Source organism: Balaenoptera acutorostrata, chromosome 3 (assembly GCF_949987535.1).
Source record: "Balaenoptera acutorostrata chromosome 3, mBalAcu1.1, whole genome shotgun sequence".
Taxonomy (NCBI): domain Eukaryota; kingdom Metazoa; phylum Chordata; class Mammalia; order Artiodactyla; family Balaenopteridae; genus Balaenoptera; species Balaenoptera acutorostrata.
This window is the reverse complement of record NC_080066.1, coordinates 138,065,080-138,090,316: the sequence shown is the minus strand read 5'-3', so window position 1 is coordinate 138,090,316 and position 25,237 is coordinate 138,065,080. Positions and strand designations below refer to the sequence as shown.

Genomic DNA, 25,237 nt, shown 5'->3' with positions numbered 1-25,237 from the left:
GTTAGAAACAAAGGAAGAAAAACAAACAAAAATAAAAATTAAATAATGACTGAGTACATATTTCAAAGAACCCCTGCCTTAGAAGATAAAAAGCACAAAAGAGAAGATTAAAGACATTATGAATACATGATTATAAAGCAGTTTCATAAAAATGCATAAAATGAGTATCTCCGCATAAAAATGAAATATATTTTTTCTTAGAAATTCATAAAATAAACTGTAAACTTAAAAAGTGAACATTTCCCCATTTTCCTTACCAAATGCTTAACTATGCTACCCAACATTCTCAGCCCAAAAGTAGCATTATTATAACATGGACACAAACATCAAAACAAAAGGATTTTAAGACATAGACCCATGTTAATATTTGAAATAACTGGAAATGGTAACATTATTCTTTAAATAAAATAATTGTTGAACACAATGAAATTAATGAAGTCGCCAATGCCCAGGACAGATTATGTGAATTGTGGAGGGACAATGTTTTTATTCTTTTTGAAAAATGAACTGTGTAACAAACTTCCAAAATTAACTGCTTTACTATATTTTATTGATATAAATACAACTAATTTCAATAAGCATCAGCTACCATTCTACCATTACACCAAAGGCAAAATGATTAAATACTAATTTGAAGTATAATTACAGAAACGCTTTCACTTCTACTAAAGTCGTCTCTAACACCATCCTATATACTTCGTACAGTTTGCTTGTAATTGATGAGATATTTGAAATGAAGCAAGGTGAATTTTAATCAAACTTTCATTTCTCAGTGGAAAATGCTCTCTTCATCAGAGGTGGCTGAGCCTTCCCGACATCAAACATCATTTCCAAAGGTGGGTTATTGAGAGAACACCAATCAGGTATACGGCCTGTCTGGTTATAATATTCCTTTGAGACTGAACGGCTCCCAAGTATGTCTTGCAGTGCTCCAAAAATAGCTCCTGTGTGGTAAACATATTTTTATAGCTGATATGAAAACTTTTACTGGAAAATTTTATGTACACATATATCCACTTCATTATATGACAAGAGAGAATAGGTAAAATTCAGTAATGCATATTCACAGTCTTCAAATTAATTCTGGTTAAGTTGTTCTATATCCTGTATTTTGAAAAACAGGGTAAGCCATAACTCCTGTGTTGAAAATAACTTAAATGGCGTAAACTACATTATAGTGAAAATGATAAGTATTACTGTGTTTAAATGCACGGAGAGTGAGGTTGAGTAAGGTGGAAAGTATTTTCAACTCTGTGTAAACACAATAAATAACAATCTTAGTTTTCTTTGCCACACTCTAAGATTATATGTCAGTAAAAAAACAGCAGTGCAAAACTCAATAAGCCAACCATAATATCCTAAGAGTCTATGCTGAAGACCTTATAAAGACCCACAAGGCAGTTTCAAAAAAATAACTTAGTGACTAAATCCATTCTTCCTAGATCAAAATTACATTTTGACCAAATTCTACTTTACAAGAAATATAATACGTATCAATTTAAAATCTCAAGACTTGGTTTTTCTCTCTAAATGATCCTGATACCTATGAGCTGTAACTGCATCATAAGACACATATCAGAACTTACAGATATACACATCCATGATTGTTCTCTCTTCAAAGTAGTCTCTTTATTTGGCTATTGCCTTATTTCAATAAAACTATCATTTCCTAAAACATTCAATAAACTCAGTCACAAAATATAGTGTAATTATAAAACAAAGAGATCAATTTTCATACATGGCTCACAAATTAGCTTTGTAAGGAATTAAAACAAGTGTTTTAAGCAATGGTCGCATAATTAAAATAAATGCATAGCTATCACTATCATTATGCGGGATGACTTTAATTGAACAGAGTTCACTAAAAAAAAAAATAGAAGTGCAAATGATAAGAGAAATAAGTATATAATTCTGAAAACTAATAATTTAAGGAAAAGTAAATGTTCAAAGAAAATTATTTAATAGTTCTATTAGTTTACTACGTATACAATTTCAAACAATGAATCATCTATTCTAATATAACCATTAGTAATGTCATTCAGGAACCAATTACTATATAATCATTATTTTCAAAAGTGAAATTCTTGGGAATTCCCTGGCGGTCCAGTGGTTAGGACTCCACACTTCCACTGCTGGGGTGCCTGGATTCGATCCCTAGTTGGGGAACTAAGATCCCGCAAGCCACGTGGTATGGACAAAAAAAACCCCAAAAACACAAAAACAAAAAAGAATAAACAGAAATTCTTACCTCCCAACCAGGCTACACAATTAGCCTTTGCAGGTGGAGTATGAATTCGGAATGTCTTGGTGCCAAGTGTTTTTTTATATTTTGGTTTTTCTACCAAATACCTTATTTCTGCAAGTAGTCTGTGGAGGAATCCTGGCAACATAGACGTGCCACCTATGACTACCAAATTCTCTGCTAGTTGCTTCCTGGTGTCTATTGGGCACTGTTATTAAAGAGAAAGAGAAAAAGAATTAACTATAAATAATGCTTGATTGAATTTAAGAAAACATACAGATTATTAGGTGATCATTTGTATTACAAAAAAGGGCCACAGCAAGGTTTCTTTTTTTAAATTAATTAATTTATTTATCTATTTATCTATCTATCTTTGGCTGCATTGGGTCCTCGCTGCTGTGTGTGGGCTTTCTCTAGTTGTGGCGAGCGGGCGTTACTCTTCATTGCAGTGTGTGGTCTTCTCATTGCAGTGGCTTCTCTTGCTGCAGAGCACGGGCTCTAGGCGCGTGGGCTTCCGTAGTTGTGGCACGCAGGCTCAGTAGTTGTGACGCATGGGCTTAGTTGCTCCACTGCATGTGGGATCTTCCCAGACCAGGGCTCGAACCCGTGTCCTCTGCATTGGCAGGAGGATTCTTAACCACTGCGCCACCAGGGAAGCCCTTTTATTTTTTTTCTTTTTGTTTTTTTAATTGGGGTATAATTGTTGTACAATGTTGTGTTAGTTTCCACTGTACAGCTAAGTGGAGTTCCCTGTGCTATACAGCAGGTTCTTATTAGTTATCTATTTTATAATATTAGTGTATATATGTCAATCCCAATCTCCTAATTCATCCCACCCTCCAGAAAGGGCCACAGCAAGGTTTCTTTAACAAGAGAGTTTTTCAGGTGGCAAATAAACCCCATGATGATATTACCATGTACTTATATAAATCCTTAAAGATTTAAAAAGCTGATAGTGTAGACTTTTAAATTCCACAGGGAATATAGTAGTAATATGGGAGTATTCTCATTTTCAGGGTAGAATGACTGAGCTGAGCAAAGAACATGAGAAGAAATAACTTTTCGTTTCTTTTTTAGTAAGGAAAACATGTGGAAACCTAATTTTTCTAAGGTACTATATCCACTATATCCAGAGCCAGTTTATCGAGTGGGAAGATAACATTCTTAGAAAAATTATGTTTCCACATCAGTTCTCTCTACGCATCAGGAATGTTACAGTCCTTCAATGACGTTATGTTTTTCATAAAGTCCCCAAGTAGAGCCATAGAGGTAGACAATATCTCCCAAAGTGATAGTATTTTACAGGAGTTCTATGGTCCCACAGTCATTAAACAAAAGAGACATATACCTTGTGGAATGAAAAACTTAATACTACACAAACCTGCATTTGAAGAAACTACAAGCCATACTAGGTACAAAATAAAAATCTGTTATTGTTGTCATGGAAAAAATGCATGATGTGTCTATAGAACATATTACCCCGGGTTTGAAATGTTGTGGGTACCATATATAAGTGCCAAAGTAAAATTCATTAACCATAAAACTTCACATAAAAGCTAAAAAATGTAACTAATGGCTAAAATTAAAAATACAGACAATATGATTTTTAAAATTTCTCTATAAAGGGCTGTATTCATAAATTGAAACCTTTTACAAAATAAAAGTACCTGCATAAGGGAATCCAATATTAAAGTGGCAACTGATTTCTCTTCATTATCTTGTTCAAAAAGGATTTCCACAACCGAATCTCTAATGAGATTAAAAACAGAGAGTGTTTTGTTGGCATCACATAATATGACATAGTACATACCATTAGTTCTACTGACATATTTTTAGGTACCAGTACTATATTAATGTAGAGTAATGGTTAAAACACAAGGTGTTTGCATTTGTAAATGAGAAAAATAATAGCACTTGCCTCACAGGTGTTGCGATAGAGATTCAATGAGTTAATAGAACAGTGCCTGGCACATAGGAGGTACTCCCTAAGTACTAGCTATAACTATTATTATGTATAGATTTACAAATATTTTGTCCACCTTAAACCTAATAACAGAAAAGGAGCGGAATTCTGTAATAGTCGGTAGAATTCAACAAGCAGATCAGTAGTGATACAACAGATTTAAAACCAAACAAGACCCTCCCCCACCCAGCCCAAAGTATCTTTGTTTTTAAAAACAATAAATGGCAAAGATGGCTACTTGCCTAATAAAATATTCACCTGCCTGTTCATTTTCAAATTAAAAGATATAGAACTATTAGGGTTATTTTTGGTAGCACAAGGAAGATCTTTGTTGTGATGGAATAGTTCTATATCTTGATTGTGGTGGTGCTGATTATGGAAAGCTACATGTGATACAATTACACAGAACAATATATACACATTGCACCAATGCCAATTTACTGGTTTTGATACTGTACTATAGTTACATAAGATGTATCCATTGGGAGAAACTGGGTGAAGAGTACATGGGACCTCTCTATATTATCTTAGTAACTTCCTGCGAATCTGTAATTATTTGAAAATTAAAAAAAGATAAAACTCCTATAAGCTGGATACAATGCCCCTCCCCAGTTGAAACACTGTATTTATCAGCCTCCCTTGCAGCTAGATGTAGCTAAGTACCAGACAATGAGATGGAGGCAAAAGTAGTATGTGGGACTGCTAGAAAGTCTCCTTTAAAAAGAGAGGAAGCATTTTTCTCTTTTCCTTCCTAGGCTTGCATGCTTGAAACACGGATGGAGTAGCTAACTCCACCAACCACCCTGGACCCCAAGGACAAGGGCTACACCTCAAAGATGATAGGTGGAAGGAAGCTTGGGTCACTAGTGGCAGTTATCATACCATCCTTGGACTATCTACCTCTGAACTTCTTTTAAATGATAGATAAATTCTATCTTGTTGAAGCCACTATTTTCAGGTTTGTATAACTGGTAACCAAACTGAACCCTAACCAATGCAATATAAAACTATACATATAAATTTACATATACATACAATATCTTTTAAAATAAAACTGGGACCATACTATGCATACTACTTTAATGTTTTTTTGAATCTTTTTCAAAACATAAAATTCTCTTCCTGATATTCAACCTACTTGCTAAGTGTCGATTTCATTAGTACAGTCTACTGAGGTCTACAGTATGCTGAACACTCACTCACTCATAGTTAGTTAGCCACTTGCCTCTCTGCCTGCGTACTTCTGCTTGTACCAGTTGAGCTAAATACTCACAAAGCATCAGTTTTCTTTTTCCAAATCTTTGTCAGTTAATTTGATATTGAAATGACATAATTTAACAATTATCACTTAAGCAATGAAATATTACGGTAGAAAATAAACACTTATTTTCTTCTTCTCTTATTCTGGGCTCCACTAAACAATCAGGAGAAATTTTTAAGTAGTAAATTAGTGAATATAACTTAAATAAAAGGTAAAACGATAAAAACTTACTACCAAAAAGTGTTACATTCTTACTTTTTTGTTTCCCCAACCTACTATCTTTAACATCTGTATATTTATGTTCATCCTTCTAGTATCTCAACCTCTACATTAATTATCTCAAAATCTAACAGGATCTTCTATATTTATATAATTCTTTTCTGTTCATCTTCTGATCTAATATTTTACAGATGAAACTTTTATAACACAAATTTTATATAGCTTGGTTATAAACAAAAATTACATTGTTACCAATATAATCATGTAAGTCCTTGACAACTTATATTGCATCATCAGACCGAATAATGACTAATAAAAAGGTGAATTACTAACTGGTCCTAAAGATTTAGTATATTTGGAAGAATGCATTCTTTCTAACAAGACAATGTTTTAAAGCAGGAGTCAGCAAACTATGGCCTGCAAGCCAAATCCAGCCCACTGTCTGTTTTTGCAAATAAAGTTTTATTGGAACACAAGTCATGCTCACTCATTTACACATTGCCTATGGCTGATTCTGCACTCCAACTGTAGAGCTGAGTAGCTGCAACAGAGACCATATGGCCCACCAAGCCTAAAGTATTTACCATTTGGTCCTTTACAGAAAAAGTTTGATGAATCCTGTTTTAAAGTATCATACTTTATTCTCCATCTCAAAGAATGGTTGATTCTGAATTACTTTGAAGAACAGAAAAAAAATTTTTTTTAAGTTTTAAAACATTAAAAAGTTGAATAATAAAAATAATCATGAATGATGAGGCTTAGTGAAAAACACATAATTATTAAATCAATAATACTAAAGGCTTATACAAATATTAAGGCCAAAAATTTATTTTAGTTCATTATTTTGCTCATAAAAATTAAGGTCTAACCTGATTGATCCAAGGACATGTAAAATCTTCTCTCCATCTAATGGGTAGTCAACATTTGGGGGTGGTGAAGGACGCTGAAATATAAATATCATAAGCATAAGTATACAAATTACAACCTCTGAAAAAAAGAATATACATTTATTTTTAGCTTACCTCAGTATTCCCATCAATATTAAATTTTGCTTCTTGGATTTTTAGTCCACGCTTCAGATCACTAACAAAGCAAGTGCGCACTTAAAAGAAAAGGAGACATTGTTATGGTTTGTGATTGAATCAATGTCCCAGTTACAACAATTCTATTCAAGTGGACATGTTCATCTGTTCCTTCCAATTTTATAAACTATCTCTGTCTTTAGTTGTTATGGTTTGTGATTGAATCAATGTCCCAGTTAAAACAATTCTATTCAAGTGGACATGTTAATCGTCTGTTCCTTCCGATTTTATAAACTATCTCCGTCTTTAGTTAGCTTATGACAATTTATACACATAAAAAACTTTTCATTCACTGAGGAATCATAAGACATGTTCCATGTTCGTCTTCCACAAAGCCACATTAAAAAAAAACAAAACCACATTTGAGGAAACTTATGTTCTTTGATATTCCTTGTATAAAGAGTACCATAATAAAAATAAATTTTAGCATCATGAAAATGTAGCCATTCTAATTGAACAGCATATCTCTTTGAACCAGACTGCTTTATATCTAATCTTACTTATCTGTCCTATTCTTTCTTAAAAATGTTGGTTGGTCAGAACACAAAGCTAAATTTTGGTCTTAGTTACAGTAACACTCCTTAGTTTAGGGTTTTCTGGCATGATTATTTTCTCCCTCTTGCACACTATATCTTCTTTTTTTCACTTTGAACATTTATTCTTTTAAAGATTATTTCTGTTGCAAAACACCTTTTATAATAAGCGGGTACAAATTATTTTCAGAAATAGGTAAGGAATAAAAAATTTTTTCAAGTAGAGACAAAATTGATGTTGAGGGACTTCCCTGGTGGCTCAGTGGTTAAGAATCCGCCTGCCATTGCAGGGGACATGGGTTCCAGCCGTGGTCCGGGAAGATCCCACATGCCACAGAGCCACTAAGCCCGTGCACCACAACTACTGAGCCTGCACTCTAGAGTCCGCGTGCCACAACTACTGAAGCCTGTGCACCTAGAGCCCGTGCTCCGCAACAAGAGAAGGCACTGCAATGAGAAGCCAGTGCACTGCAACGAAGAGTAGCCCCCGCTCGCCGCAAATAGAGAAAGCCCATGCGCAGCAATGAAGACCCAACGCAGCCAAATAAATAAATATATTAATTAATTAAAAAAATTGATGTTGAGAGCAAGAATCTAATGATTTGATTAATGACTTGCAAAACATGCTGACATAAACTTATATATTATACAAAATTCTTTTCGTTTACTAATTCAAAATATATTTGTTAAGAATCTAGGGGCTTCCCTGGTGGCGCAGTGGTTGAGAATCTGCCTGCTAATGCAGGAGACACGGGTTCGAGCCCTGGTCTGGGAAGATCCCACATGCCACGGAGCAGCTGGGCCCGTGAGCCACAGCTACTGAGCCTGCGCGTCTGGAGCCTGTGCCCCGCAACGGGAGGGGCCGCGATAGTGAAAGGCCCGCGCACCGCGATGAAGAGCGGTCCCCGCACCGCGATGAAGAGTGGCCCCCACTTGCCGCAACTAGAGAAAGCCCTCGCACGAACCGAAGACCCAGCACAGCCAAAAATAAATAAATAAATAAAGTTAAGAAAGCTAAAGCATTGAGATCTTGACAGCTTAAGTGCGATTTAAAAAAAAAAAAAAAAAAAAAAAGAATCTACAATATGCCAAGAACTGTATAGCGCAGGAAACTATATTCAATAAAATCTTGTAATAACCTATAATGGAAAAGATTCTGAAAAAGAATATATATAACTGGGGACTTCCCTGGCAGTCCAGTGGTTAAGACTCTGTTCTCCCAATGCATGGGTTTGATCCCTGGTCGGGGAACTAAGATCCCATAGACCTCATGGCACAGCCAAAAAAAAAAAAAAAAAAAAAAAAAAATATATATATATATATATATATATATATATAACTGAATCAGTTTGCTGTACCCTGAGACACTGTAAATCAACTATACTTCAATTTTAAAAAAAAGAGTTTACAATATGCTAATATGCTAGACAGTAAGCTACGTGCTCAAGTTACTTACATATTTTATACTTTAAGTCCTCATAACTAAGCAATGTAAATACTTAGACTTCAACATCTTACATACTTGGCATATGAAGGTGTTCTTCTTTAAGGAAACCAAATTCACTGAATTAAAAATCCAAGAACAGATAAATTACACTTAAGGATTTTAAAATAATTGAAAAAAATGTAGGTACTACATAAGTAACTAATAAAATGAGTGTGCAAGAGTATGTGTACGTATTGCATATTTGTTTTTAATAGAAACGGGTTCCTACTGTACATATTATTCAGCAACATGCTTTTTCCCTTAATACATTATGGATATCCTTCCAAATCAATACATCTAGCTCCTCCTTTTAAAAAGCTATATGGTGGGACTTCCCTGGTGGTCCAGTGGTTAAGAATCCACCTTGCAATGCAGGGGCAACTAAGCCTGTGCACCACAACTAGAGAGAACCCACACGCCACACAAAAGATCCCGTGTGCCGCAACTAAGACCCGACGCAGCCAAAAATTAAATAAATAAATATTTTAAAAAACAAATAAATAAAAGCTATATGATATTCCTTATTATGACGTCACCAAACTTCATTGAACATACCCTCTTAGATAGGATGCACACTTTTCAATTTTTATATATATGCCAGAATGCTTTCCAAAAAGGTTAGTTTTCAATTCTTACTAATAGCAATATATTAATTTTCCCATAATCTCACGAATACTAAATGTCTGTCTTTCAAATTTTTGCCAATCTGGTGTTTCCCTGGGTAATGGGAAAGTTAAACATCTTCTCACAAGATGGAAGCTATATGGAAAGAAACATTCCAAGGGATTATCAACTGTTACATCATGGGGGATAGGACTGGAAGAACGAAAGGGAAACTATTTCACTTGAGATATTTCTGTATTATTTGAGCTTTTGCAATAAGCGTGTACAAATGACTGAAATTTTATAATAACTGAAGAGATTTTAGGTAATTATACAACATAAGTTAGCAATATAATGAAGAACAAGATCCATTTTGCAGCCCTAGGTCTAACCCTACCTATTGTGTGACACTGAACAAATCATTTAATATTTCAGGGACCCAACTGTACCAGGTCCCATTTAACTCTAAAATCCATTATTGTCTAATTCTCTATTAAATATTCTAGAGTATTAATTTTACATGACACTTTCAGTAATGAAGAACTTTACATTATAGTTTAACTGCTTTTCCTTTTAGTGAATCGAAATACCAGAAAACTCAATTTAAACATTATCATAAAAATACACTCTAGCAAAGGAGAAGTAATATATCTTATTAAAGTGAATCTAATATACTTTACCCAACTGTAGAATTTCTGAAGTCAGTAAAATGACTGACCTTATAAAAATGACCTTTAAAATACTAGAGCTTAAAAAAATGCTAAACAACATAAAATCAGTGGCTTTCATAAGCAATGTAACTGTTAATTCATACTGTGAAAACTACTAATTCCTTAGTAACTCTCTATACTCTATCTATCATTGAGAAGTTTCTTCAATAATACATCAAAAGTAATGCCAAAAGGGAATTCTCTGGTGGTCGAGTGGTTAGGACTCCGTACTTTCACTGCCGAGGGCCTGGGTTCAATTCCTGGTCGGGGAACTAAGATCTCACAAGCCGCATGGTGTGGCCAAAAAAAAAAAAAAGGAATACCAAAAGCTTCCATAAATCTGATGAAATACCAAAATGTTATTTACGTTATTCCATAGCCTAAATGTTAAATATTTTTAGGATATTACATTATGAATTTAATATATTTTATATCTGTGTAAATACTTAGAAACACTTGCCCTCCAAATGAATACTTAATGATGAAGGGGACAAAAATGGGAACTTAGTTTACCTTTAATGTCCTCCAAGATACCTTCTGGAATTGAACCTAAAACAGAAACTTTATTTAGAACTACAGAACTTTATAAGCAGAAACGGTCTGTAAAATTGCATTCACATTTCCATTTTCCATTTCAGCAAACTAAAAAAAATTAAAAGGTACCATAATTTTTTAAAAGCCAAATAAAAAAATCAACTTTGCTTTTAGGGAAGAAACTTCAGCATTCGAAGCCAAGCCAAAGCACGGAAGTTGAAGCCAGATGTGCACAAGGTGCTGAAGAATGTCACTAATACTCATAAATTTGATAAAAATAAGACCTTAAAAATATCATAGAATAATGGGCACTAGATAGGAATTGACCAAGAAAATATTTTCTACCATAAAAAGATTTGCTGGTTATCTGTGTTAAAGTACTTAGAAGAAATGGTAGGGCTTAAACATGAGCTATTTACTTTTCTTTTACAAAAAGTGAAGTTTCAAGTTTGTTTATCTTTTCTGTGATAATAAATGACTGTCAGTGACATGCTAACCTAATACATATTTGTAAAAAGGATCACACACAGACTTTTAATTTTTTTCAAGGTAAACATGACATTTTAAAAAATGAGTGAGAAAGTACCTACCCAAAGAAACCTATATAATACAGGAAGACTTTAGAAGATAATATTTGCATATGTTACCACTGTTATGTGATTTTGTTGCCAATAAATCTAGTTTTCCAAGTCAGACTCAGAAACAACGTTTTCTAAGTTTAGAATCTTCTAAACTCAGAATTTTTAACTCATTGTTAAGTATGTAAAAATATTCTGATTGATCTGTAAGAACAAATTATTTATATCAATGAAGACAGAAATTTATAGCTACAAAAGGAATCATGATTTAATAAGGGTAATCAGGCACTTCTTCCATCTGGAGCTACATATCTTGTTAGCTACATCTTTACGTTATGACAGCTGCTGAAACTAAGAATTAAGATAAAGTTAATACCACACTTTCAAAATGTTAAGCCATAACCTTTAAAAAATAATAAACAATATTTAATCACATTGCTTTTGTGAGAGGGAGCAAAAAAAATTTACCATTAGTAAGTATGGCTTTAGAATTATTTTACCTTTATTATATTTTTCTTTCTAAATTCTTACCTTTGTGTTTTGTAATACAGTAATAATGATACACATATAGTTTATAAATAAATATAGACATAAATATGTATTGCAGGTACATGCTCAAAATTTTTTTACTGATGTGGCCAGTGTGTGATCAAAAAGTTTTAAGATTCCTATTGTTAAATGTTAAAATTTATCTCACAGGGGGATAAAGATTTCCAAAATGATTTAAACCTGGCTATGAATAGATAAATGTAACTAAATTATAAGAACCTACAAATTTAAGAATAAGTGCTAAAAACCATAACATTTAAAAAAAAAAAAAAAAAACCATAACATTTCACATGTGCTAAACTCTCTCTAGGAATATTCAAATAAATTCCAACATGTGCCAGAGACACTTGGTAATATGAAAAACAGTTTTCTTTAGGCAACATGGAAGGCAGGCTTCAAAATAAAGGGCTTATTTTAGCTGGGCGTAGATGGTGCTTTGGGAAGGGGCTTTTCAATCTTAGGGAATAACCACAGCCATTTAAACTTTGCAAATGAGGAGTAGAAATAGGAGGCATTCACTGGCTCTGGCTTTGAAAAATTATATTTAAATTTCAGCTAATTTAGGAGAATAAGAAGTATAATATTTTATATATAACTTACTTTTCAACTGTACACTTTTCAAATCAATGTACTTAGGTTAGTCTCTGTAAGTTTTAAGTTAGTATATTCATTCTTTTTTGAACTAGGTTCTAAATAATAAATGAAAGAGGCTCATTCAAAGTTCACTTAAGGATATCCGAGTATATGTAAGACTTATATCTAATCTTTGCTAAGGACCTCGACAAGAGATATTTAAAATACATGTGCATTTCTGATCCTCCTAAGTGGATCCTTCAGCAAACAGTGATATGATTTAATTCCTCAATTATTAGGATTGCAGACTCAAGATTTTTGGGGTGTATGAGAGGGAAAGATTAGAATCAGAGTCCAAGACACTTGGTTAAAGAAAGGGATGTCCAAGAACATACAGTTTAGAATTTTAAGGAAATGTCATAGTTTTAGTTAACAGCTTTATTAAAAACATCTGGGAGACTTCCCTGGCGGTACAGTGGTTAAGACTCCGCACTTCCATTGCAGGGGGCATGGGTTCGATCCCTGGTCGGGGAACTAAGATCCCACATGCCATGGCATGGCCACAAAAAAAAAAAAAGAAAACAAACTTGGGATGCTACACTAAACTTATTATCTTTGGATATCTTTTATTAACTAACTGTCATCATGATATACTAAAAAGGTAACAAAGTTTATCTGGAATAGAAAAATAATAATCTGATCTACAAAATGAAGAATGTGCTATTATCTTAACTACCTAAAGAACAACAGGAAAACAATATAGGCAAGGATAAATGTCCTAACAACCCACCTTTCTCTTCCCAACATTTATTCAGTGCCCAGGCACTTGAAAAATAAATAAGACAGGGATTCTCAAAGTCTATTGAGGGAAACAGTTATCAGGTAAATGAGGCTGTTATATGTACTATAAAAAATACTGCTGAGGGTGTAACAGAGAGGGGAGCAATTTATTCTGCTTAGGGAAAATGAGGAAGGTTTCACAATTAAGATGACCTTTCAGTTGAGTCATGTAGGGGGATCAAAAACCCAAATAGGTAAAGAAAAACATCCCTGGTAAAGAAATAGTATAAATGAAGGCACAGGGCTGTCGAAGAACAATGGTGCCAGGAAGATGTATGAAATTTACTGTAGCTGAAATAAGGTGCAAAGGGTTGAGTTTAGTAGTTAAAGCTAAGAGGTAGAATAAAGTTGGATTGTGAAGAAACATGCATATCAAACAGATAATTTGGATTTTAACCTGTGGGGGCCAGCAAAAATTCTCAAGCAAAAGAGCAATGTAATAGGATTAATTTTGTGAAAGTTATTCCTGCCAACAGTGTGAAATAGACTAAATGGGTCCAAAAAGTAGGTTCCTGTAATAATCCAAGCAAGAAGCAATGAGGGCCTAGTTGACAACGTCTTTGTTTTCAGATGTTCTGTGTTGTGGAGGACAGAAAAAAAGAGATGAAAAAGAGATTTCTGAGGGAGAATTGAAAGGACTGATAAACTCTGTTATCTAAAATGGGAGCTCAGTAAGATATTATATTTATCTAACCATGATTTGTTAAAATGAATTTAGGGAAAGAGATAATGTATTTACTTCTGGAAGTCTTAAGTTTGAGGTGTCGAGAGGGATGTGTAGTTTATATCCAGTAATCAATTGGAAATATGAATATGAAGTTTAGAAGAAGGGTTGGGCCCAGTGATACACTTAAGAATCAACAGCATACTGATGTAGCTGAAGTTATGGGAACACAAGAGATCACTTTTAAAAAGACAGCAGGAGGAAAAGAAGGAACAAAAAATAAATCCCTAGAAGAATATCAGCAGAGAAAGCAAGAGCAGAGGAAATTAAGAAGGAATACTTGGAGAAATAAGAGAAAACCATAAAGGAAGAAAAGTCCTGAAAGCCAAGGGAAGAGATAATATCAAGAGTATATGATAATCCAGATGCGAACTATTATATATAGGATGGATAAACAACAAGGTCCTACTGTATAGCACAGGGAACTACATTCAATATCCTGTGATAAATCATAATGGAAAAGAATATGAAAAAAGTATATATATGTGTAACTGAGTCACTTTGCTATGCAGCGGAAATTAACAACATTGTAATTCAACTATACTTCAATACAATTTTTAAAAAAAGAGTATATGATAATCCATAATGTCAAAAGTTCTGGAAAGAATGAATAAAATTCAACTACTGGATTTGGTGATTAACAGCTCAATGATGACCTTATAATTGGAGCCATGTCATCAGAGTGATGTGAGAAAAAGAGAATAACTATGCAATGGGGGGAAAAAATGAGTTGAACGAAAAGGGAATGTAAACCACTCAAAGTTTATAATGATTTTACCCATCACAGAGGGAAGGCTCTGTTCTTTAGCAGCACCTGTGTCAACAGTACATTGTTCCAATAGTTGAGTTTCCAACTCCCTGAAGATTAAAAAAAAAAAAAAAAGTCACTGGAATTACAATAATGCAACTGATACCCTTTTCTTATTTAATACTTTTACTTCATAACAGATCATGATGCTTTAAATAAAAGTGGTTTTACCCTTAAAAGATGAATATACTCAAGGCTAGTAAAGAATGGAATAAATAACATTAAATGTCCATATTACAAGTCCTCTATTGATCACTGTAAAAAAATTTGCATTTTTTTTGGCACAGGTGAAGCAAATGTGCTAAATGCCAAGAAACTTACTTGTGAAGAGCTTTTCCTCCTAGGGGAAGCGCTCCCCAACAATTTAGTACTGGGATTCCTTCATATATCTATAAGGTAGTCAAGGGTATTACTATTTTAGGAGGTAAAATGTGTTTCCCTCACCTCTGCATTATTGTTCTAAATCAGCTTGGCTGGCAAATTCTTATTTCTTTTCTTAAAAAGAGTTACAGAAAAATCAAAGAGTCTTTTTCCTTCTCCAAAGAAAACAGTTAAACATATACATACACACATATATACACACACACACAGAATTCATTTGTTAGAGCTTGGGTGTCCAACAATGTAGCCACTGACCACATGTGGCTATTGAGCACTTGAAATATGGCTGGTCCGAACTGAGATGTGCTGTAAGAATAACCTCCACAGCAAACACAGAAAACTTAGTAATAAAAAAAAAAAAACCTGTAAAATATCTCATTATAATTTATTATATTGACTAATATTGAAATGATAGTATTTTAAATACATTGGGCTAAATAAAATACACTACTAATTTCATCTCTTTCATTTGAACTTTTAAAATTTGTAGCTCTTAGAAAAATTTTAAATTACATATGTCTCACACTGTATTTCTATCAGAGCTGAGAGGACAGTGGACAATACTGTACTGTGGGTTTGCTACCTTATTTTACATATTGTTTTTGCTGATGTTTCATAAGTACATTATTTATGAAAAAGAAAAAAGTATATTGGTAAGAGCACTGGCTTTGGAGACAAACATGGGTTTATATCTTGGCTATACACTTCTATTAACTTGGGTCAACTACCATCTCAACTTTCAATCATCTTATTCATATATTGAAGAGAATAATACTTTTGTTGCAGGGTTGTTATGAGACTAACACACAAAATACTTTATATTTAAAAAAGCTATTGCAGGGCTTCCCTGGTGGTGCAGTGGTTGAGAATCCGCCTGCCAATGCAGGGTACACGGGTTCGAGCCCTGGTCTGGGAAGATCCCACATGCCGCGGAGCAACTGGGCCCGTGAGCCACAACTACGGAGCCTGCGCGTCTGGAGCCTGTGCTCCGCAACAAGAGAGGCCGCGACAGTGAGAGGCCCGCCCACCGCGATGAAGAGTGGCCCCTGCTCGCCGCAACTGGAGAAAGCCCTTGCACAGAAACGAAGACCCAACACAGCCAAAAATAAATATAAAATAAATAAATTAATTAAAGAAACGTTTAAAAAAAAAAACCTAAATATTAACTTTTAAAAAAAAAAAAGCTATTGCCTAATTTAGTTCTTTAGGAGCTAATGATTCTTGATTTCCTTCCCATGAGTACTTCTAATAAATACACACATAGGTCTCAAAATTACAAGAGTCTTGCATTTATGTACTTCAAACTCCTTTTCAAATGTAGCAAATGTCTACTGTAACATTTCTAAGAGATGTTTACCTATACTCTACTTAAATTCTTCTAATGATGGGGAATGGACCAGTTTATAGTCAGTAATTTCATTTTGGAACAGCTTAAATTATTAGGGAGTTCTTCCCAATGGCAAATGATATAAAAACTACAGCACTTACTGTGTAATTTATGTGCTAGGTCTTATGCTAAATATTTTACATACATGATCTCACTCAAGTCACACAATGCCCCTATGAGGTGGAATTATTATAATTCCCATTTTACAGCTGAGGAAACTAAGCCCAAAAGGGATTAAGCTACTTGACCAAAATCATACAACTAGAAAGAAGCTTAGCTGTCATACTGCCCCCATCATAGCCTCAGGAAATAGAAAAAAAAACTATTTACTTTTCCACAGTGAGCCCTTCAGCTATTTGAAGGCAGATTTCACGTTGCCATTTAAGTTTTATCTTTTCTTGATTTAACTTTCTCATTTATTTTTAAAAAATTTTTAATTTTTATTTATTTATTTTTCATTCCCCTATTCTACACTCCCTCTAGCCCCTGGTAACCACTAATCTACATCTGCCTTTTTTTTTTTTTTTTGATGTGGACCATTTTTAAAGTCTTTATTGAATGTTACAATATTGCTTCTGTTTTATGTTTTGGCTTTTTGGCCGTGAGGCATGTCAGATCTTAGCTCCCCAACCAGGGATAGAACCCGCACCCTCTGCACTGGAAGGCAAAGTCTCAACCACTGGACTGCCAGGGAAGTCCCTAACTTTCTCATTTCTGTTTCCAGTTATTCTTCATATGATCTTTTCTTAGAACTTGACTATCCTACCCATCTTCTTTGACACATCTTAATTAGCTGATGTTCCTCTTAAAAACTGAACGTAATAGGTCTGAACTCTGGAGTTTATACAGGGACCAAGTCATAATGACAATTTCTACAAAAAGTAAGTTTAAGTCTCACAATCCTGTGAATTTTTTCCACATATGTCATATTTGTACATGATAACCCAAAATAACTTGATGCAATAAAAACAATTTGTAGTAAGCCTAATTATTCTAAAGTAGAGTAAAAACTGCAAAATTAGCTGGTTTACAAAAAAGATACAGGTAACACCAGGCTTTCCCTATATCCACAATCCAGGACCATGGCAGAGTTTATCCCAAGTGTAAGAAGAGCCATTAGATGACTTGGAGCAAGCAAGACAGATGGAACCTAGAAAACAACAAATCCAAAACAACAACAACAAAATCAGAATGAATGTCAGTAGTTGAAGGTGTTTCCCTTACATTTCAAATATATTTGAAAAAATTCATAATTATGATACCTACTCAACCATTTTATGGCACTAAATTAAGAATTAGTTGATTTATTTGAATTTACACAATAAACAAAATACACTGTAATAAATAGAAACACTCTTTAAATTCTCTAAGTCTTTTCATTCTGAAATGACAATTATGAAGCATTTTTATTAATTCAGTTCTCTCTCTTTTGGAGGGAAAACTGAAAAGGATAAAAGAAGAGGTCCAGAAACATACATTCAAAGGAAGATGCTAAATTTAAAAAATAAAGAGATGCCTTTATCATCAAAATAGAAATAGAGAAAAAGAATTCTTAATTGTCCTCATTCACAAAGTTCGCAATATGAACTATATTTTAAAAATATTATAATATAGCGGTTAAAATTAAATTGAAGAACTACAAAAATCCTTAGCTCTAAGTGACATTTTTTAGTGAAAATTTGCCAGATCTGGTGACATCCCAAATATCAGGTAAATATTCAATCAAAATATGGAAGTCCATAATAACCAAGCGGCAAACAAAATAATGGCTGTATTTCCTTTATCTAAGTACAGCAGGTATTCTGGTTATATACCAGATAAGGATACTAACATAAATATAACTAAAATGCTAAGTTCAAGTAAAAATACAGAAAATCATCTATTTTATTCAGATAAGAGCTAAAGTAACTTCCTGCTGTGTTTTGTGTTCTCCCTATTGCAAACCAAATTCCTGAATTAGTGACATCAGTAAGTACAGGAGGGTATGTAACCTGTTTCTCTGTGCCTGTCTTACTAAATTATAACTTAGAAATATTAACTGCCCTTATCTCATAAATACATTGTGATTTTTGATATATTTTGTGTTCAGTAGAATGTATGAAAATTACATTTACATGTGCTTAATTTCTTATATACTATACATTTTATACACTCTTCTAAATTGCTGAAAAACTCTAAATTCCTAAGGCAGAGATTTTTTTAAAAAGTTAAATAGTAAAGATTCTGGCCTACTATGAAATGTAATCATTTAAGTCATAATTTTGGTCTTTAAAATAATCTTGACTCCTATAAAATGAAAGCTACAAGTAATATAACTAATATCAAGATGTAAGAGTCACTCCTGGCATTGCCCACTTACTCTACGGGAGACATTATTTGAATACCCCATTTAATGGGAATTTAAAGCCTAAAATGAAAGAATTGGAGAATTTAGAACAGTCAGCATAACTAAACAATGAAAACTAGAAAGACCTGGAAGAAAAACATCATTAACTTCACAGCACAGAATATAACTTTTAATTTCAGAAAAAAGTCCCAAAACTTAAAACCTGTACTAAAATAAACAAAGGGAAACAGCAATAAAAATAAACCTTCAATTATCTAAGTATTAGATGAAATGCTTAATACGCATGAAATAACCACACAAAGAAAGAAAATAAACGGTCAACTTGTAGAGGATTCAGTTTATTTTGTCATCCAATTCCTCTTTCCAATGAAGGAAATAAAATGAGGACCTTTTAGTTTAAGCTTTGAGTACCTACTAAAAACAACAACATAAAAAACAGGTACCTCAAAATACTTGAAAAGAACACGAGTGAGTGTCTCTCTGAAGTGGGAAGGACATAATACCGACTCAATAACCACAACTCTGCGGTCTCTGGGATTCACCAATAGATGCCTGAAAAGTGATAGTTTTGTTTTTAAAAGTAAATAAAAGTTTGTATTTATTTTGGTACATAATGCAGTTTGTTAAGATTAGAGAAATTGTGCCACCTTCACTTAAGAAGCTTTACAACAAAAAGACATCTTCATTTTATTATCCATGAAAGATAACGTTTTCATTTTTAAAATTTTTAAATGTTTTTAAATTTTTTATTCAATTTTGAAAGGTTATTTTCCATTTACAGTTATTACAAAATATTGGCTCTATCCCTGTGTTGTACAATACAGCCCCGAGCCTATCGTACACCCAGTAGTTTGTGCCTCCCACTCCCTCACCCCTATGTTGCCCCCGGTAGCCCTTAGTTTGCTCTCTATATCTGTGAGTCTGCTTCTTCTTTGTTACATTCACTAGTTTGTAGTATTTTTTAGATTCCACAAAGAAGTGATATCATATAGTGTTTGTCTGTCTCTGTCTGACTTGTTTCACTTAGCATAATGCCCTCCAAATCCATCCATGTTGCTGCAAATGGCAAAATTTCTGGGTTTTTTTTTATGGCTGAGTAGTATTCCATGGTATATATCAATATATATGCCACAGAAAGATAACAGTTTTGACCTCTTACTACGTGCCATGCACTGTGTCAGGAAATTTACATCTATTAACTCATTTATCTCAGAAAACAAAAACTATAGCCTATTATGAATACTAACTTAAGCCATTAAAAAGATATTTTCTTTTTTTAAGCTACAAAAGTAGTATATGCTCACAAGACTCCAAATATTATAGAAGCTTATAACTTGGAAAATACAAAAATACCATATACCTCTACTACCCAGAAACTTCCACTTACAGCAGTTTATAGATTTTCATTATTGTGTATGTATATGCATATATTTTAACAGAAATATTCATTCCATAGATGTTGTTCTGCAACATGCTTTTTTCAATTATCGGAATATCTAAGACATCTTTCTGTATCAGTACATAAAGATACAGAACTTTTAAAATGACAATATAGTGTTTCACTATATGGATGTACAATAATTAAATTATCCAATACCCTTTATTAATGGACATTTGACTTATTTTCAATATTTCCTTATGCTTGCTAGTTTCCTAGTCTTCAAATATATTTTTGAAAAGATTGAAAATAAGAAAGTTAAAATGGCAATGGAAATTAACCTTTTTTTTGCATTAGAAATAATACAACCAAATATCAGTATGATGAGCACTAGGAAAAGCTGGGGGGGGGAAAAAACACAATTGCATTTTACCTGAAATACAGTATGTGGATGAATTCCTTTAGGTAGGAATATAATTCTTCTGTATTGATATTATATTGTACAACTTGAATAGGCTATAAAAAATTAAAATGATTTATTAATTTATAATCATAAAATAATCTCAAACTAAAACATGCTTATTTATTTTTCTAATGGATTTTCTGGTAATAAGTCAAAAGCAATTTGTATTGAGAATAGATACAAACATCAAAAATAGATTAATCACTTAAATTAGAAATGTTTAAGAACTGGCATGTCCAAGATGACAAAATGTTTTGGTTTATGGAATAAAAATCTGTGTTCACAGTAAGTAAAGAGCTGTGCTCATCACATTTTTCTTCCATCTGACATTATTTTGGCATCACCGATAAAAAGCAGCATCAATTCAAAGGCATCAAAGGCTTCCTCAAATACTCCAGACTTGGTTCAGTCCCTGTTATTTACTCCCAAAGCATTGACACTTTTCCTTTTGTAATATCACCCCACTTAATTACTTGTAAAATGTCTACCTTCCCATTAGACTACAAACTCCATGGGGCAAGAACTACTTCTGGCTTGCTTATGATATATCCTCCTTCAACTGATACAGTGCCAGGAACAAAGTAAACAGCTCATAAATATGTGTGGCAAAAATGAAAACATGCACTATTAGCACTAAAGTAAACACTACCAAACCATGGGTGCTAAGTCAACACTAACACATCACAAGGGCTCCATTTACTGTATCCTGCTCCAACATGTGCTCTTATGAAAACAAATATGTTCGTATTTGTTAAATAAGGGAATAATGGCTGTATAATATGAAGGTTGTACAGTTCATATTAGGCAAGAGGAGCTGAAATGATGATAGCAGAGTTATAACCTTCATCAAGGTAAAGAAAGTCATCAACTCAGTGGTCACACAAATCAGCATTCTTTCAGATCTATTTTTAAAAAGTTTAAATGATCCCATGTACCAGGGGCTCCCGTACCAGAGTGGACCCTTTCAAGACTCTTTATTGGGCTGCATTTCTTCCTGGTCCCCCCTTAACAATAGCCAGAGAGGCTCAGAGCTCACTTTTATATCTGCATTGTCTCAGCACCCACCAACCAACAGTTTCAATTATTTCATTTTATTTTAAATATCCCCAAGAGAGCTTCCAGCCACACTCAATTGCAACTCAAAGCTATTCCAATTTTCTCCTGAGGTATTAACTTTTGTTTTTGCTAATGCTCAGATTACAAAGTTCCATGGGTTTTAAATAATCTACCCCAACCTATTTTTCCCCAAAACCTGTTTTTGTTTGCTATCAAGGAGAGGTTTTTCAGGAATGCAAATACTAAGTTATGGTAGAAAAATCTGTATTTGATTTTAACAGGCAAATTTTATGGCATGTAAAATTATTCTTTCTATTGTTCTACAATTCCTACTCTGCAAAATTAACTTTGGAAAGACTTTCTTTTAAAAAATGTGTTTTTCACAGGTCTTTTGAATTACAGATAAAGAAATGAGGACCTGGCTCATATTCTGAACAGGGTAAGAATAAAATGATTCTATAATTACATTACAAGGCTCAGGCAATTATTTTATTGAGCTCAAAAACTTTCTCTTAATGTTATATAATTTCATTTATATAAATTAAATAGAAAAAGCAAATCTATAAAGACAAAGAACATCCGTGGTGGGCTCGGGGTGGGAATGGGGATTAACGATAAGCAGGCATTAGCGATCTTACTGGAATGACAAAAACGTTCTAAAACTGAGCTGTGGTGATGGCTGCACAACTTGATATATTTACTAAAAATCACTGAATCGCACACTTAAAATAGGTGAATTTTATGGTATGAAAAATTAAACCTAAATAAAGAATCAAAAAAGTTTTCTTGGAATACAGTCTAAGCTATACATTTAGCACTGTTCTAATCAGTCCTACTTAAAGTCACATTTAAAAATATTTTACAGTACAGCATTTATTTTGCTAATTTGTTATAAAAAAAAATTACCTTAGGCATGCCAGCTTTTTTTATCACACTAGGAATTATGCATCTTGGACCAGTTTCTCCAGCAAATCCACACCTACAAATAAATAGAAAATTGAAACAATTCAACTTATTTTAACATTCTTTTTATATATTTGTCACAGAAACAAGTTTTTCTGTATTTTTTTCAAAGCAGTGGTCACAAAAACATCTAGAAACATCTCTGATGTATTCAAAGGGACAAAAAAACTAAGGAAAAGTTAATACCATCTATTCATAATTATGTATTAAAGGTAAAAAATAAAATTGTTTCAAATTAGTGACAGTGAAATAAACAAACCAGTGTATTATTTTAGGGTAGCACTTACTTTTCTTTCTGTTTTTAATTTTACTTGAATTTTAGGTAACACATCTCTACAGTCCTGAATCTGTACTCCATTATCTGACTTCATGCCTATAATTCATGTTACTCATAATTCCATCATTCTAATATTAGCTTCCATATTGATGCACTTCCTTTGGTCTAGTTTTTAAACTATGCATATGTGACATAATTATAATCACACTGTTCGCACATCATGAATTCATAAGATTCTGCCCATATTGTTAGTCTTCACTGCTATCATTTTTTAAATTGCATAAAATATTTCATCCTTTTTAAAAAACTATTCTCCTTTCTAGAGTATTTAAGTATTTCCATTTCTGTTTCACGTAAAACAAAACTTTGCTAAAAATGTTGTTAAAAAGGACTGCCATGTAAGTTTAGTCTTAATATTATCTTTTCTTGTCCTGTCTGGTTTTCAGTACTGCTCTCCTCCTATTCCTAAATAGCTCTCTCCATCTTCTTTTAGTCACATCCCCATGTTTATTTGACTTGTACCAGTGCTCCTGAAATTCCCCAGGATGCATAAACTCATCTTATCACCCTCCTGTTGTCTTTGTCAATAACCATCCTCCTATATAGTAGTTCCATTTCTCATTTCCGCAACATACCTAAAATAATTATCTTTGGGTGTCAGCCTCAAGGTACTTACTATGGTATTTAAATAAACCTTTAAAAATAAATAAAAAATATAATTATGGGAGGATCTTGCTTAGAACAGTAAGAGAATATCATGAACTAAGGACTATGTTTAATCCAATTCTGGAGCACCTGAAGTCCAATTTTCCTGTTTTTTTTTTGTTTTTTTGTTTTCTTTGGCAGCACTGGGCGTCTTGTGGGATCTTAGTTCCCCAGCCAGGGATTGAACCTGGCCCTCGGCAGTGAAAATGCCCAGTCATAACCACTGGAGAGCCAGGGAATTCCCTCCAATTCTTAAATAGGCTCTTTTGACCACTTGTTCAACAAATAGTTATTAAATACATACTACATGTCATGCACTGTTCAGAGATATACAAAGTTTTTTCAAATGTTTCCATTTCAGATAGAAGATGCAATTCTGGCTGTCACGTTCCTTTTTCTTGAGCGCAGTATAAGGGCTCTCAATCTGGAATCCAAGGACCACTGCGATGGTCCACCAACCCCTGAAATTGTGTGCAAATATTTTAAGGTTTGTGTATTTGTGGCTTTCTTTCGGTCGTCAAAGGGATCTATGCCATCCAAAAGGTTGAGAACCACTACTCTAGTGTTTACAAGTTGCCTTTTAAAATGTTAAATTTCCTAATCTAAGAGTTGGTGGGTGGGAGCAACGAAGACTCTCTAGAGAATTATCTATAGGGTTTCAGTTTTTCATGCATTCAGCCTTCCTAATTCGACTTCCTACTCTTGGGAAGCAGTAGCCCTGTCTTAAACAGATTTGAATTTCCAACACCAATAGCATCTCTTTTCAATAAATGCTTAATAACGGAGATCGTCATCAAGCATTACAGTTCGGTTGCCACCTCCCTAAGCAGATAAAGCCAGATAAGCGGGGCCTAGGTCATCGCTGTCATCCCCTGCATAGATGACCCCAAAGGGTCCGTTCAGTTTGGGGTGACGACCGGGGCGGCAATGAAGGCAATTTTCCCGAAGCCTCCTGGGCCTCTCTAGGAGTCAGAACCTGACCGCTCCACCGGATTCCCGGGATCTGCATCGCCCACCGTGCAAGTAACAAGGGCTGTCATTTGCGGAGGTCCTGGGGGAAGAACTGCAGACGGAACAAGCCGCCTCTGGAGCCTGCGACGAGGACCCGGGCTGGGCCTGGGGCTCGGCTACCCGCCCTCCCCTCGGGACGACGGCAGCTGGCGCCGCGGCCACTCACTTGGTAAAAGCCTCTCCCAGGTCTATCACGACCGCCGTTTTCTCTCCGCCGCTCCCCAGGCCCTCGTACAGCGGCATGGTAGCAAACAAGCCGGTAAGGAGATGGGCGCGGACAGACCTCGGCTGCCGACAGCCCTCGGCTCTCGGGGGGCGGGGCCGGGGCGACGGCGCGCGGGCGGTGGCGACAGCGGGGGCCTCGCGTGGCCGCGGCGCACGGGGCCCGGGCTGTCCCTGGCTGTGCCTCACTCCGCGTAGGGCCTTGAACCCTCGCAGGACCCCGCGTCCCGGGGACTAGGAAGGTACGGGTGCAGGCAGCTGCTGATCTGGATGCGGGGGGACGCAGAGGACCGAGGCGATCAGGCGCGCCGGGTGCCCCGAGTTGGGGCGGAGCCAACCCCA

The 25,237-nt window shown here is 34.6% G+C and overlaps 1 protein-coding gene across 1 annotated transcript; it reads right to left on the bottom strand.

Annotated features, from left to right (window-relative positions):
- Positions 1 to 169: 169 nt before the first annotated feature.
- Positions 170 to 25,009, bottom strand: ACTR10 (actin related protein 10). The gene is made up of 13 exons (XM_007192928.2): positions 24,840 to 25,009; positions 22,624 to 22,696; positions 20,632 to 20,714; positions 19,264 to 19,372; positions 17,516 to 17,623; positions 15,027 to 15,094; positions 14,676 to 14,755; positions 10,613 to 10,648; positions 6,708 to 6,787; positions 6,555 to 6,628; positions 3,910 to 3,991; positions 2,249 to 2,450; positions 170 to 944 (listed from the first exon to the last, which is right to left on the bottom strand). Exons 1-13 carry the CDS (start codon positions 24,914 to 24,916, stop codon positions 763 to 765), a joined length of 1,254 nt encoding a protein of 417 aa, XP_007192990.1. The 5' UTR covers positions 24,917 to 25,009; the 3' UTR covers positions 170 to 762.
- Positions 25,010 to 25,237: the final 228 nt, after the last annotated feature.